Source organism: Rhynchophorus ferrugineus, unplaced genomic scaffold (genome assembly GCF_030347505.1).
Source record: "Rhynchophorus ferrugineus isolate W39M unplaced genomic scaffold, kcgeb_rfMv2 rfM2, whole genome shotgun sequence".
NCBI lineage: Eukaryota > Metazoa > Arthropoda > Insecta > Coleoptera > Curculionidae > Rhynchophorus > Rhynchophorus ferrugineus.
The window spans coordinates 14,908,404-14,924,076 of NW_027472581.1; the positions used below are offsets into that span (position 1 = coordinate 14,908,404).

Here is a 15,673-nt window from a genome sequence, read left to right on the forward strand (position 1 = left end):
AAAAGAATGTTTTGTGTATATTTTAGTCACTATCGACTGAGACTTATTATTGGGTGAGATATAAATACTAATATTCAACAATCAAATAAAGACATTGAAAAAATAAACATCTTACAAAAAAATTAATTAAAATAATACATTTTTATAATACTGTATACAAAACAAAATAATAATACAGTGTGTTGCTTTTGTTCTCTTATTGTTTTCGCATTTTATTATTTTTTTTCTTTCTTTTAAGTTAAATAGCTTTATTATTTAGATTTAATGAAAACGGACTGTACAAGTATATTAAGATTACTGTATTAAGTAATAAAGTTTGTTATTCATTAATAAATTATTCATTAATAAATTATTCATTATAATACACTTACGAGTTACTAATTGTAGATATTGTATAATTCAAAACCACTGTCACACCTGACAATTTAGGACAACCCTACAATAGTCGCCATGTAACAAGATAGTAAAAACTTCTTGTAGGTAAACCAAAACCTCTGCTGTAATTCGGCGCAGAATAGAAGCCATGTGGAGTATGATGAGTCGTTCGAGCATACTAGCATTATTAATCGATCAGGACCTCTAAAAATACCTTTTTAGTACAAATGTCGCCGTTAGTTATTTAGTTTCATATGTTTTTCGTTGTACGTTTTAGTAGTCCCAAGTTTGTCAACAATAACGAAGAAAAATAGTCCTCATTTCAACATATATCGATTAGATTGTTTGATGTTTGCCAATAATAACTAAAAAAAAACTAGTTTATTGTAGCTATTTTTGGAAGTAATTAATGAAACCGGATATGAACTGATTAAAAGAGAAAATAATGAAAAGAGAATGATCTTGTTACAATATTTGTTACATATCGATTCTCATTAATTAATGTTACTATATGTGATTAATTGTTACTCAGATTTGATATAATCGAATGAGTGTCGAATACTTAAAAAAACAAAATTAATTGTCGAATTTCACGGAAATTAAAATATATTTCATTTTTAACTAAATTAAGCTAATATTAAGATGATAGAGCTGAAAGTTAAGTTTGTTTTACACGATACGTTATAAAAATACTTAATTTTTTTTATAACATCTTTATTAGATACGCATAGTACAATCTTGATTTACAATTAATTTATTACTACTTTTCATTATTATTATTCACATTAATTCACGAGCAAGCAAGAAGAGAGCGAGAAAATACATCAATATGTCATCACTTTATATAAGTTCGTATGGTTTTGTTCGCTTCAATCTTCTGACATTATGCGCGCTGTCCGGCAGTTGTATTGTTTCCACGTTAGTATGATTTAGTAATCTTCTTTCGTGTTTCAAGACGAAATCTCGGATAACTTCGCAAATCCATTTGATTTCCAGGTCATCGTGCAGTTCCTTGTTGGTTACGTAGCGATAAGCATTAGTAATAAATCGAAGAACCTTGTTTTAACAGCGTTGTATGACTAGTTGATTTGAATTTTTAGTGCACTTTTAGTGCACTAAAAACTTATCCCATAGGTCCAAATTGGCTTTATAATTGTATTATAGATCAAACTCTTTGATTTTAGATCAAGTTGAGAGTATCTTCCGACTAACCAGTATAGTTGTTTTATTTTGGTTACAATGTGTTTTGCTTTTTGTCTAACGTGATGTTTCCAAATTAATCTACCGTCAAGATGGATTCCAAGGCATTTAGCTGATTCCGCTTGAGGAATTGGACATCCATTGAGTGATATAATTAAGTTTTTATTATTTCGCGGCAATGCAAAATTAACGTCGACAAATTTAGAGCTATTAAGTTGAATTTTCCAATCTTTCGTCCATTTGTTGACTGCCACTTGTACTTTTTCTATTGCCCTAGGCAGAGATATTTCTTTTGCCGTAATAATTGTGTCGTCAGCAAAGGTTCCAAGTAGTGTTTCTTTTGTTATTGGAATATCAGCAGTATAGAGCAGATGTAGGAGAGGTCCTAAGACGCTACCTTGTGGAATTCCAGCCGAAATAGTTTTAAATATCAAAACCGCCATTTCGTGCTATACTCTACATTTTCTTCCGAAAAATGTTATCGACGAAAAAGAAAAGTTACAAATCGAACCGTTTATTAATATAACCCAAGAATTAACTAAACAAAACCAAATTCTCCTTCTTCAGGGAAAGGTGTTAACATCGTGCGACTACCAGCATTCTCACGTCATCAACCTGACAGTTGGTTCGACGAATCCGTCCCTAGTCACTTAAAATAAATATAAACAGTATAACAATCCATTAAATTAGGTTCAAGAGCTATAATGACAGTGACACTGACAGGGAATATTATCTGATACTTATATTTTATTTTTCAGTAAATTATACTAGTTAAAGTGTCTAACAGGAAACAGAAAATGTATTATTCAACGTAAAAGTTTGTTTCAATTTAGTGAACGTTACAACTAAAAATAGCGACTGATGATAAGTTGTCTTATTTTATATTTCTAAACTATATCATACTTAACATTAAAGTACTATTATTAGCTTTATTAAACTATAAACTATAACTCAAATCAATTCTTCTATACATGTTTTTTTGATGGACTAGATGAAACTTATTGTTCTTTGAATTCGAATAATAATAAAAATATTCACCCCTACCTCTCTATATAGTTATTATAACAAATAAATTATAAAATATTCAAAAATATTCTGTTTACAAGCAAACTAATATTTAATTAATGTGGTAACGGAGGTAAGAAGCAACATATATAAAAAAAATTAAAACTGAGATACTGTTCGTTTGATGTTTATTTAAAAAGCTTAATTTCCAGGAAATTTTTAATTTTTAAATTTTTATTAATGAAAAAATTAGATTCGACAAAAACGCGTTTAAAGTTTCGTTTTTAGATGCCGTGCCACTAAAACAGCTGTAACTTTGAAAATAATTTAAATTTTGAAATATTCTCTAAAAGGCATATTCTTAAAAGTAAAATATTAATCTATATTTCAAATTTGAATCGTTTTTTTTTCTAATTTATAGATTAAAATGTCCCCTTAAACAAAGCGTACAGATACATCTTTGTGATGTAAATAACAAAACTACACGCCTACCTCGTTGAAGCTTAAAACCTGCAGAAAATATTGATTCAGCCTATGTGAGCTTGCAGGATAACGCCAGGACTTCGATTCGACTTAATTTTACACCAATGAAAAGCGTGAACCAGATGATAGAGGTATACAATTATAGGCAGTGTTGAACGTTTACCGGGCTGTTTGGGCTTTAAAGTAGTTAGAAGGTCATGATCGAAATCATTTTAAATTGAAAATCGTATACAGTCATAAGACAGATTTGTGGATAAATTATTATGTAAATAATAAATCTTATCGTATTTGGCGAGATAACAATTTACATTAGTTTCATCAGGCGCCAAAGTGAAAAAATATTTATTTCGTGTATATTTTTCTATCTATTTTTTAAAACAGACATTTATTTGGAAACAAAATTACCATAACCTCAAAAGTATGTCACCGGTTGACTATATCCAATTTATTTTGAAATTAAAACAAGGATAACAACGATAGTAATTTCAATGACATGTGACAAAATGACCCTACTTTTCCAACTTTGGCGAATAACACAAAATATATCGAACAACGATGTTAAAATATCATGCATTAAGACATAAAGCTATATACTGCTGAAAATTAAATGAGAAACTCGCCAGTTTATGGGTAATCATCAGAAGAAGTTAGGAAACCACGAGAGAGTTGAACTAAAGGATGCCGAAAAAATATCGATATATCAATATTTTTTGAAAAAAAATAAATATATTTCTTAAACCCAATGATAAACCCTTTAATTATTTAAAATAAACCTTTTAAATAGTAAGGGTTTATTAAAAATATCAATATATATTGCAAAAACATCGATATATTTTTTCTCCGATAAATATCGATATTTTTCCCGGTTGCCGACATCCCTAGTTGAACTAATGTAACTAGTTAACAATGACAATAACACTTAGATGAACCAAACCAAGATTGCTTGTATCAGTGAAAGTTATCAGAACGAATATCACAGAATGCTTCTGAACATTAAATGGAAAACTACATTCAGATTACAGCCCATCTAGCTACCACTTGCGATATCCAATTTATTGAAGAAACTATTATTCAAAAGTATTAGACCATTTATAAAAATACCGGAATTTCAGTTTGGATTTCGAAATCACAATTCAACAATCGGTCAAGGGCATAGAGCAACTAACGGCCTACTGAAAGGCGTTTGAAGAAAATAAATAATGCACTGCAATATTCCGGTACATCTCACAAGCTTTTGACCGTTTGGGAGTACTCCACAAGCTGAGTAATCGTATCTTCTAGAAAGAAAGATTGGTATGAAGAGACATTTTCAACGTTTGAACTTATTTCGTCTGGAGTTCCGCTGGGTAGTGTCTTGGAACCATTCCTGTCTCCACTCTACACTGCTGATATGCCAATAACAAAAAAAAAACAGTACTTGGAACATTTGCCGATGTGACAAATATTATAGCAAAGGATATCTCTGCCCAGGGCACTAGAAAAAGTACAGGTGAGAGTCAATAAGACCCACAAATGCATTAGATACTGAAAAATACAGCTTAATAGCTCCAAACCTGTCCATGTCAATTTTGTGTATCGACGATATGACAAAACACCTAATTATCAGTTGAGAATTCGTTAAATATTTCGGCATCCGTCTCGATGGTAGGATAAATTGAAAACAGCGCGCAGAGAAAAAGCAGAGCAGATCAGACTCAGATTTAAAGATATTCTTTATGTTTATCAGGCTATTATAAAGCTTATTTGAAATTATAGTGGTCAAAGATAAGGTTGCACTATAATATCAAACTTACTAGTTATTAGATTAACTAGATACTTATCGCTACGTAACCAACGAAGAACTACACGATGACCTTGAAATAAGGTTACTAAATCGTATGCACTTGTATGGGGTATAAGTGTTGCTCGTAACTTTAGTTTAAGAAGCCTAATTTGATTTTAATTTCAGAAATACATACTGATGTATTTATCCTACACTCGTTCTGCTTGTATATTTATGCACAACAGACCAATAGTAATAAATTATTTCAATATATTAAGATTGTACTAAGCATATATAATGTAAAGTGTAGATTTAAAAAAACAAAAAAAAAACAGATTACAGTAGACTATTAAAATAACAAATAATAAAAAAACAAGTGAAATATATCGAGTTTAATTTAACTAATATCCATACATTCTTGATTTTCAACACGAACGGTGATACAAAATGACACCAGACGCCTGCAACAACAAACTACTGTCATGCCCGCGGCTTTCGTCATCGAGACTAAAATAGTTGAGGTATTAATCACAACAAAGACACACACAAACACACGACTACCGGCAATACCACGAAGTCATTAGGTAAATCGTTCGGAAAACAATCGCCTATCACCATCGAAGCCGAAATTTAAGGTTCAAGGAGACGCATTCGCCCGTTTTTTCCTTCTTTTGTTAATAAAGCGTAATGCTGCGGCGGCGGTCACTGACAGCATGCTCGAAAAATAAAACAAAAAGCCTCGCGTTCCCACAATAACGAGTGAAACGAATTTATAGTAACGAGTCGAGTTATTTTACGATTGTGTGCGTATCTATCTATTAAGCGGTAGAGTTGTATTACCATCATGGTTCAACTGTTACAGAGTAAATCAACGACCATAGAGTAATAGTGAACTCAATGGGCGTCTCTTGAGAAAAATTTCGCAACGTTCAATATCTAGAGGTACTGTGATTGAAATTCTAGTAATTTGAATGGTTAGTTTAATATGTATCATAAACACCTGTAAAGAAAAGATTTTGTCGTAAAGGCATTTGATTGGTTCTTAAACATATTTTACCTAAGATGAAAAATGATTGAAATAGAAAAATTAACTTAATTTCTCCAAATAAATTTATTAAATAAAATTCAATAAAAACATAAAAAAGTATATATAGAAACAAACAGATTTGTACTTACATAAATTTTTTAACACACATGTAAATATAAATCTATAATCCCTATTATATCTTCCCCACTATAATTCTAGTAAGTTCTTTAATCCAAAAATGTCGTACACTTATCATTTGTATTTTTAACATAATAATTGTAAAATTTTATCCTGAAAACCATTCCCTATTATACAATGAAAAGGTTTAAAATTTGTGTAAAATTATTGTGTCACTCTTGACATGGCAGAATCTAGGAATAAAATAAAGCACCAGACCTACATACAATATAATAAAACAATCTTGAAGGAGTTGCTAAATATGACATGAGATATTATTTTACTTCTGTAAACTATGGCTTATAGAGTTAGCCAAAACAGATTATAAACAAAGAATTCACTTCTTTTTTTAACATAATTGTCAAGGCATCTATATTTTTGACTTCATGATTTGTAATAGATCCAAAATAATTTTGGTTAGGTGGTCTTATGCCACAACATATCGATTTGGATACTTCGGTTTATACTCTGGTCAATATTTGTATATATCATCCATTTGATGACAACAAGGTGAAAAATAGGTTAGCTTTTCTAAAAAAACAGTTTATGTTTATGTATACACAGAAATCGTATATAATTGTAAACATACCAGGTAAAATCAATGCTCACACGTGCTTAAGCTTAAGAGTCGGAAACTTCTTGAAGGGAAAACGATGTCTCGTTACTTTGGTTTCTGTATACCTGGTTACACAACACTTATAAGGAACATGCATTATCACGGACTAATTTTGATCAATTTAATCGCGAAAAAGTAGAAAAACGTTATAACTGGTTCTTTACTTCTGCAGACAGAAAATGGCGCTGATAAAATAAAAACAAATGCCTCATATAAATGAAATGAACCGATCAAATGCCCTGGCGATTCAAACAAGTTCAAAGTAGTGTCATCCAGATACTGGACGTCGCGAAACGTTTCTTCAAAATCGCCTATGAAGTTAAATCTCTATTTTCTCCGTGTCAACGACAAAAATACAAAACATAAGTAATCTAAGGAAAAAAAATGACCGTTAAAATTCCTCTATACACGGGGACATGCTACGCAAAGAGACGGAGGAAGAGATCTCCGACACTGAGGATCGGGACAGTACTAAATTGGACACTTACCCGACCAGTGGCGGCGGTACGGCGTACGTAGAGAAAATCTTGGCGGCGGCCACGGGCGGATTTTCGAACAGCATGTTTCGCGCTGCGATCCTGAACGCGAATGGCGAAAAAGGGACTGACTGGAACGAACGAACGAACGATCGGAGGCGACGGCGGCGACAGCAGACGAAACGCACTCACCCTTAGATACCCTCGCGGAGACTGACTGGCCGCCAGCCGGCGAGGCAGCTGCACGTTGTCGTTAGTCGGGCTCGGAGCGGGCGGGCGGGTAGGCCCTTCTGCCTGGCCGCCGGCTGTTTTGTTCCGCTGCCGCCACATGCCGCTCAACCGGCGACCGGGACGTCGGTTAATTCGACTGGCTCGCAGGTGGATCAATTTCCTCTCGGAACGAATGAAAACGATTTCGTTTTAACATATGGGCTGAAATGTCCCGGGCGTAATAAAGAAAACGCGGGTTTTCTGTTCAAAATTGGCTTTATTCATCAATGTAATCTCCATCAAGAGTCACATAATTATTCCAGCACCACCTAACATTTCAATACCACTTTTGTAGAACGATTCATTTTTTTGTCTCAAAATAGGCTTGTCACCGGTTGCTGTCCACTCAGACGATGATCGTTTTGATTCCGGAGTGAACTGATCGATCCATGTTTCATCCATTGCCACATATCGATGCAAAAATACCGGTTTGTTACGTTTAAACATGGCCAAACACTGCTCAGAATCACCAACACGTTCTTGTTTTTGGTCAACAGTGAGCAAACGCAGCATCAACTTTGAACAGAACTTTCTCATAGTCAAATGCACATGTAATTTAAAACCAACACCTTCTTTTGATATCTTTCAATGTTAGCTAACTCACTAACTTCACACTTCAATTTTACCACCTCATTTGGACGTCTACTGCGTTCTGCGTCATCGTTATCTCTACGATAACGTTTGAAGCCAGCACACTAACGTTTTGTTGTTGTTCTTGATGAAGCCGAGTCCCTATAACACTTTCCAAGCCATTGCTTCACATGAACGGATTTTTTCACATGAATGGAGAAAAATCTTAATCACCTTTAGAATCACTAATGAACGAAACGAACTACTAATACAATGAGGTACTATGTCTCAGAATCATATCAATTACTATCAGTCCTTAAGAAAGAACAATTTTTCTTAATTGTTAATTTTTAACTTATAAACATAGAGGAGAGACGATTTTTGTTATTTTTGAATTTTATTAATCTATCATGGGATGAAATTTTCGCATAGGTTAGGTTTTTCCTTTATATCCCTATAGTCTGTTCAAAGTTATTTTGTACAAACGTCATCTAAATTTGTGACGTCAAAACGTCGCAATGTTGTCGCATCAACTCCGAGTTTTAGTCCAGTTTGGCTTTGACATACAACAAAATTCTAATGTAAATAAAATAATTGAAAAGAAATATTATCAAATATAATTTATTTTAACATTATGGGACATTTAAAAGCTACAGTTAATTATACAGCCACAATAATGTATAGGTTAGAGTTATAACCTCTTATCACTATTGCTTTCAAGAATTTTGCAAACATCTAACAAACGGACGACCTTGACAGGCTCATTCGTTTACGTGTTTGAACTAATCAGACAGCATTGTGTCTCTTTGCAACTAGAATAAAATTAGAAGGAAAATATTGTCTGATTCTAAAACGAATTTACAAAATGCGGCAGGCAATACATTAAACATCTTGATGACGTATGTACAAAAAAACTTTGAATAGACTATATATATTCGCTGTACAAAAAATGTTAAATATAATTTCACGTGATCATACTATTCTTAAAAGTTTTTTATCGAGAGTAACACAAAATCTTTAAAAAAACACTGCTAAAAATTAAATAACTTCGTACAATAGTATTTTAACACTCTATTTCCCGTTTTAATATTGTCTTAAATGTAAAATTTAGAAATTTGAGTTCCGATTAAAAATTGCCTGCCGGCGGTACAACCTTGCCAGATTTTGACTTTAAAACACATTCGTATTTAATTTACGTACAACAGACAACAGAACGAATGGTCTGCCGTAAGAGTTGGAGCTGGAAGCGCAATGGCCAGAAGTTAAAATATTTCTTTATATATTGTGGCCGATCTGACGGCTATTCCTGGTTGCTTGATTTGGGCGTGTTTTGTTTTATTGAAATTCATTTATTTGTGTGACCTCGTTTTTCTCAAAAAGGGTGGCAACATTTTCGCAAAGCCGATTAATATATAGATTATTTAAATATTGTAATTAGTCCCTAAATTGGTTTTAAAATAAAAAATGACTCAAATGTCGGGACAAATGGTAAGCAGAAGGAGCAATGTGTAGAGAACGCGGCAGGTGGGGCAGCACTTCCCATTTTAACATTTCCAAGTATGTTTTCACCGGTTTTGCGATATGTGGTGGAGCGATGTCACGCTGAAGAATAACATTGTTGTGTCATTGGTGATATTCCAGCAGCTTTTCGCGCAGTGCTCGATTAAAACGCATCAATTGTAGTCGATAGCGATCCCCATTGATGATTTCATTAGGTTTTAGCAGGTTAGGTTTATTTCATCATACCATACCACACCAAACTTATCCCAACAAATGCAGAGCTTGGAGCCATGGATATTCGCCTTTGTCGTTGATGTTCATGCATGACCAAGTGATTCCCGTTATTTTATTCGTTTTGAATTTCGCACTTTTCATCTCCAGTAACAATACGCTGCAAAAAACATTTCCGATTTTGATGTTGAAGCACCACTTCACACATGACAAATACTTTTTAATGTCTCGGCTACAAATCATAAGGCACAAAATATCTCAGTTTTAAGATGATTCCCATGTTCTTCGGAAAATGATCGGAAATAGCTTCTTGTGTTACTCTTAACAATTCTGCATATTCTTCTTGCGTTTTACGTGGATCATCAACGAGTAATTTGGTTAATTATGATTTTCCAAGTATGGTCTTACTGCATAACGTAGGCTTTGAACCACGGCCTTCGACATAAGCTTACCAACTGGCGGGTGACCAACAGAAGTGACCAGTAGGCATATTAGCAGTGAAAATAAAAATTCTTAGGGGTTCATTGGGATAAAACCTCGTTATTGATATCTTCTTTCATTGAACTAACTAACTGTATAATGTTAGTATGTCAAATATTCTGAGTCAGCAGCAAGTTAAGACTAATGAAGGTAATTCAAATCTTATCAGAAAGGGAGAAACATTTTTACTATTTAATATAAGCATTCATTTTTACAAAAAAAAACAGTTGAATATATAACATAAACTTTCACGCAGCTAAACTCCAGAAAGTTGACTATTTTAACATTTTACCCTTATATATATTTTTTTCCTTTTCTTATTTAAAAATTATAAAAATAAAATAAATAATTAATTATCCATAACATTTCAACAGTTTAATTCATAATATTTGCCCTCAGAGTCACAAATGAATTTTCTCCAAAGGTTACCAAAAACGGACCATTTTTTTTTGTTTACTAGAATAACGAGCTAGAACCAAATGGTCTTCGGCTGATATCGCTTCAGGTTTAGGATATGATTGTTTTGCGGGCGACAGAGATCCTGTGTTACGACTGGGACTGTTGTAGTTTGTTTACTGCCGGGGTTTGTGGACGGGTAGGGATTATATTAAGGTGTTATCGTGTGCTAAGGTTCCTATGGAGAACCTCACACTGAGCATGTTTATGAAATTTTTCACAAACAGGATGCCTGATTCGAGGTGTGTATTGACGTTCTTCATAAACCATGGGGCTCTGAGTAACGCACGGACTTTTTTGGATTGGAACACTTGGAGTAGTTCAAGTGGTCTCTCCGAGACATACTTGTACCACACCTTTGCTCCAATGAGGCAAATTGGAGTGACTAGCATTTTATACAGAGTCCCTTTCTGTGGGACTGGGAATTTGCTTTTTCTGCAGAGTAGAGGAAATAATAGGCTGTACATGCTATTTCCTTTGCAAATGGTGTGATGGATTGGGGCAGACCATTGGAATCTGCGCTCGAACTGGAGGTAAGAGACTTTCCGGAGCCAAGGTATAGGGACTTTATCGATTTGGAGGCGATAGGCGCGAAACTCCTTCTTGCGGTGGATAAGAATAGCCTGAGTTTTGCTCGGGTTAATCTGAAGCCGCCAGAATTTGTACCACGCTATAGCTTGGTTCAGTTGTATTTGGAGTCTATTGCGTATTGCATCGGGACAGTATCCGGTTGTGAAGAAAATGGATTCATCTGCATAAAATGCTGTGTGGGAAAGTTTGTAGACCGGGAAATCAGCCATATAAAGGTTGAATACGGCTGGGTCTAATGGAGCGCCTTGGGGGACTCCTGCGGAGATTTGTTTACGAGAGCAGACTGCGTCACCGATCCTTACCTGAAAGGACCTACCATCCAAGTATGAATCTATCAGAGATATTAGGTCATTCGGTAGACCTAGTTGTTTAGCTTTAAATATTAGACACGTGGTGCCATACTTGGTCGAAAGCTTTGGAGACATATAAGAATATGGCTCCTGTTTTTAGAACTTTTATCATTGCCTAGTGGATAGTTGCTGCGACGCGGGCAGCTTAATGAAGCCATGAATGTTTAGAACGGAAACCGAATTGTTCGTTGGGGATTATGTGATGTGCGTCTGTGAAATTGTTTAATGCGTTTAATATCGCTTTTTCAGCAAGTTTGGATTTTTTTCAAATTATTTCACTCTCACTATTATACGGTTTTGAGAATAGGCGGACGTCAGTAAACTGGTCTCTTTTTAAATATATAGGTTTTTTTCACAGAAACACTTTAACCATGGAAAAATAGAGATTTCCTTTAAGTCGCTACCTTTAACGTATAACTAGTTTTAATCGCTATCGCTATCTACAGCGCCTTTATTGTTTATTTGTTTCGGGTGCCATTTTCAGTGTGCCTAACGTAAGAAGCAGTGCATTTCGATTTTTATAATGTTTAGAGATTGAGTTATTAGTTAATTAGTATTTATAAGACGGTAGTACAATCAGTAAAGTGAATTCTCGATATAGAAAATGTTGTGTATCCCGATATACAAATAGTAAAGAAATGCAAAATCGTTTTACTTCCAAGAAGTATTTAGCTGTCTCTAAAAAATGGTTGATAATGTTAATAATCTCATACTGACCGGATTAACCATCAAAGAAATTTATAATCGTTACAGCGTGTTTTCTTTGTTGTGAGTTGATATACGTTTATTCATATTAATAATCATATAAAATATCAAATATTTATATTTTAATTTTAGAAATTAATCCTTTTCTGAAAGAAGTTACACAAATGACCATATACTTTTATCGTTGGATCAATTATTTGATAGTTGAAACTCTACTAAGATATTAGGAATTTACTAATACTAATACACTAGGAATTTTGGTGCAAAGCAATTCAAGAAATAAATAGTGCTTAAATTTTATTGTCCAAGTAGAACAAATTTGTTAAAGTGAATTAAAAATATGTTAATCACATTGTTCATTTCATTAAAAAAAGTGTAATTATCCGAATAAATATATTGGCTTAAGGCTACTTAATCAAGATAATTTGGATTTTTTTAGGTCTATTAAAGTTGATGGATTGAAGAATATACATCCTTCGGCTAGTATGTTTGAAAAATCATTTAAAGCGCTCATAAGTTAATTTATTTAATCTCATTTGCCTTTAGAATATTTTAAAGAGGATTAATTCCATACTAACGGGGGATGTATTTCCAGGAGTTGAGAAATAACAACTTCACTTTATACCTTCAATTGCAGATGTTTTTATATGAACATATTGCCACGTTGATAATATAACACATTTTTTGTCAAACATGTTTAAAAAAATGTAAAGTTAAAACCAAAGCAAAGTTAAAGAATTTTACACTATTTAATGATGTTCTAGATAGAATGTTAAAAACAATATGTGCCATATAATTTTGGATAAAACAGGTAAGCATAATTTTAACAGAGAAAGACTCAAAGATTACTTTCAGTATAAGAAAACAAAAAGCCACAACTCTAATAGACCCTATTAAATTGAAGGCACTAAACAAATATGAAAATGTGAAGAAAGAGGAGAGATAAATTTGATCTATTTCAGAGTTCTTTGTTTATGATAATATTTATATTTTATAGATTTTTTTAATATATGTTTTAATTTAAAGTCTCCTTTTACCAACTATGAGTTTATCTGGACTGGGCCTATAGTTTAACGTGCGCTCCGAACCACGGTCCTCAGCATTAAGCCTGCCGACTGGCGAGTGACCAACTTTAGAAATCATCCCAGAAGACATCCGGTCTTACCCAGCCTGGTTACTGGCGTGACTGGGATCATTTTCCTTGTCGGATTTTACACTCTTGCCTAGAACATTCACAAATTTTAAACAATCACAAAAATAAATTTACGACCATTCCCCAGCGGGATTCGAACCCGCGGTTATAGCAACAGTAGGAGGACCGTCCCTTCGCCTTTACCACTGCGCCGGCTTGGCTGATATATTTATTTATATACTATATTTATATTTTATAAATAATTTACAGTTTTGCAGATTATATTTATTTAATTCATTGAATTTTATTTAATAAGTTTCTTTCAGAAATTGCTTTTTATTTATATTTTATTGGACAATTAAACGTGACGTCAGGGCAGTCACGTGTCAAACTTTATCAAAGAGCTAATCAAATGTATTCCCAAATTTTTTTCCTTACCTATAATGGAAATTTAAATTGACCAATCAAATCACTTGAACGGCCTATTTAACCCCATCTGGATATTGAACAAAGCACAACATTTCTCCACAGTCCCCTACTGAGTTGTCTCTCTATTACTCTATGACTTTAACTATGTTTGTATGTGACAGATACAAAGTGATAAGTAAAACAGTAGATTTTTCTTCGAATATAAACTTATAGATTATCTAGAATATAAATATTGTGGAGGAATTTAGGGATTTGAAAGCGTTAGATGAACACTTTCCAGTCCAACGTATAAACACATGTCTTCCAATAGTAAGAGAAAAGCACTTTTCGTAGAAAATTGTGACAGGCGATAGAAAATATATTTTTAATTAGGATCCCAAAGATAATCAGTCATGGGTACAATCACGGACAACAAAGTACGTCGCAGGCCAAAATAAAATATCCACTTTATGCTCTTATATTTCTTAAGTATGATATGAATAATCGACTTTGTGAATATATATTATTATGAATTATTTTTTTGGGCTGGAATAGTCTCTAACTTCATATCATGACAAAATTTTCGTATACTGCCTGAGAAAAATAGTTTCATTTAGAGCTAAGACTTATAGTTTTTTAATAATAATATATTAAATTTAAATTTCATAAGGTATCATTCACTTATAATAAGTTTAAACAACATTAAATGTATTCTAAGTTCGATTAAGCCGCAGGGACCAGTTTACTATCGTCCACTTGCACTTAGGTGCTTTGCTGAAAAGGCAAAAAGTATGAGAGCCAAACCGCCGATGAGAAACGTGTTTGTGCATCGAAATCGATCTCTTAAACCAATTCCTCTTAATACCCCAAAAGTTAATTTTTAGAAACACATTTCAAGTTTGCTGATTATCGGATCAACAGCCAATTATCAAGGTTCAATATATAGAGTGTTTTGTTATACAATTAATTTTAAAAAATGCAAAAATTTCAACCTCGAAGGCGTAGAACAATTTACTATACCCAACAGTCGAGTTGAATATAAAACGACACTTAGATTATTTGTAAATAAAGATGCCACATTTACATCAAATTCTATTAAATCTGTTGTCAATTAGTTGACATAACTTCCTAACATTTCATTTCAATCTAGCAGTAGTAATATCATATATAGTGAGTCATTTGTTTGTTTTATTTTTGAAAGTAATTTTTGACAGTAATAACGTTAAACAATGAAAAGTGGACTGCGCTACAAAAGCACGTTAACTAGATATTTATATTTCCTATAAGTAACAGGTTAATTGAAAAGTCCCCGGCCTACCGTAGTAAAACACATTTTTTGGCAAAATTAATTTTTTTTATACAATATAATTTCCTTCAAGTGTGATACACTGATTAGAGCGACCCTCCAACTTTTCGATACCATTTTTGTAGTACCATTTGTCCTTTGCCTCAAAATAGCCCCACTTTCGTCGATCCCCTGTTCATTTGACAAAAATGTCTTCCCAGCGAGCATTCTTTTGAGATCTGAGAACAGGAAATAGTCGCTGGGGGCCAGATCTGGAGAATACGGTGAAACAGGAAGCAATTCGAAGGCCAATTCAAGGATTTTTGTCATCGTTTTCATTGACGTGTGACACGGTACATTGTCTTGGTGAAGCAGCACTTTCTTTTTCTTCAAATGCAGCCATTTTTCGGCGATTTCGTCCTTCAAACGGCCTAATAATGTTATGTAATAGTCGGTGTTAATGGTCTTTCCTTTCTCAAGGTAGTCAATGAAAATTATTCCATGCGCATCCCAAAATACAGACGCCATAACCTTGTCAGCCGACTGTTGTGTTTTCCAACGCTTTGGGGCGGGT

At 33.5% G+C, this 15,673-nt stretch overlaps 1 protein-coding gene across 6 annotated transcripts in view; it reads right to left on the bottom strand.

The window, feature by feature from the left end:
- msi (RNA-binding protein musashi) overlaps positions 1–15,673 on the bottom strand; it is a 278,252-nt gene that overhangs the window by 64,967 nt on the left and 197,612 nt on the right. The window contains exon 1 of one of the 6 annotated variants that reach the window (XM_076395648.1): positions 7,134–7,341. The exons of 4 other annotated variants lie outside the window; for them this stretch is intronic. In XM_076395648.1, the coding sequence (XP_076251763.1) occupies positions 7,134–7,207 (74 nt within the window). In that variant the 5' untranslated portion in view covers positions 7,208–7,341. Of the gene's footprint in view, positions 1–7,133; positions 7,342–15,673 lie in introns of those variants that run through there. One more of the 6 variants, XM_076395655.1, reaches the window with a different exon arrangement.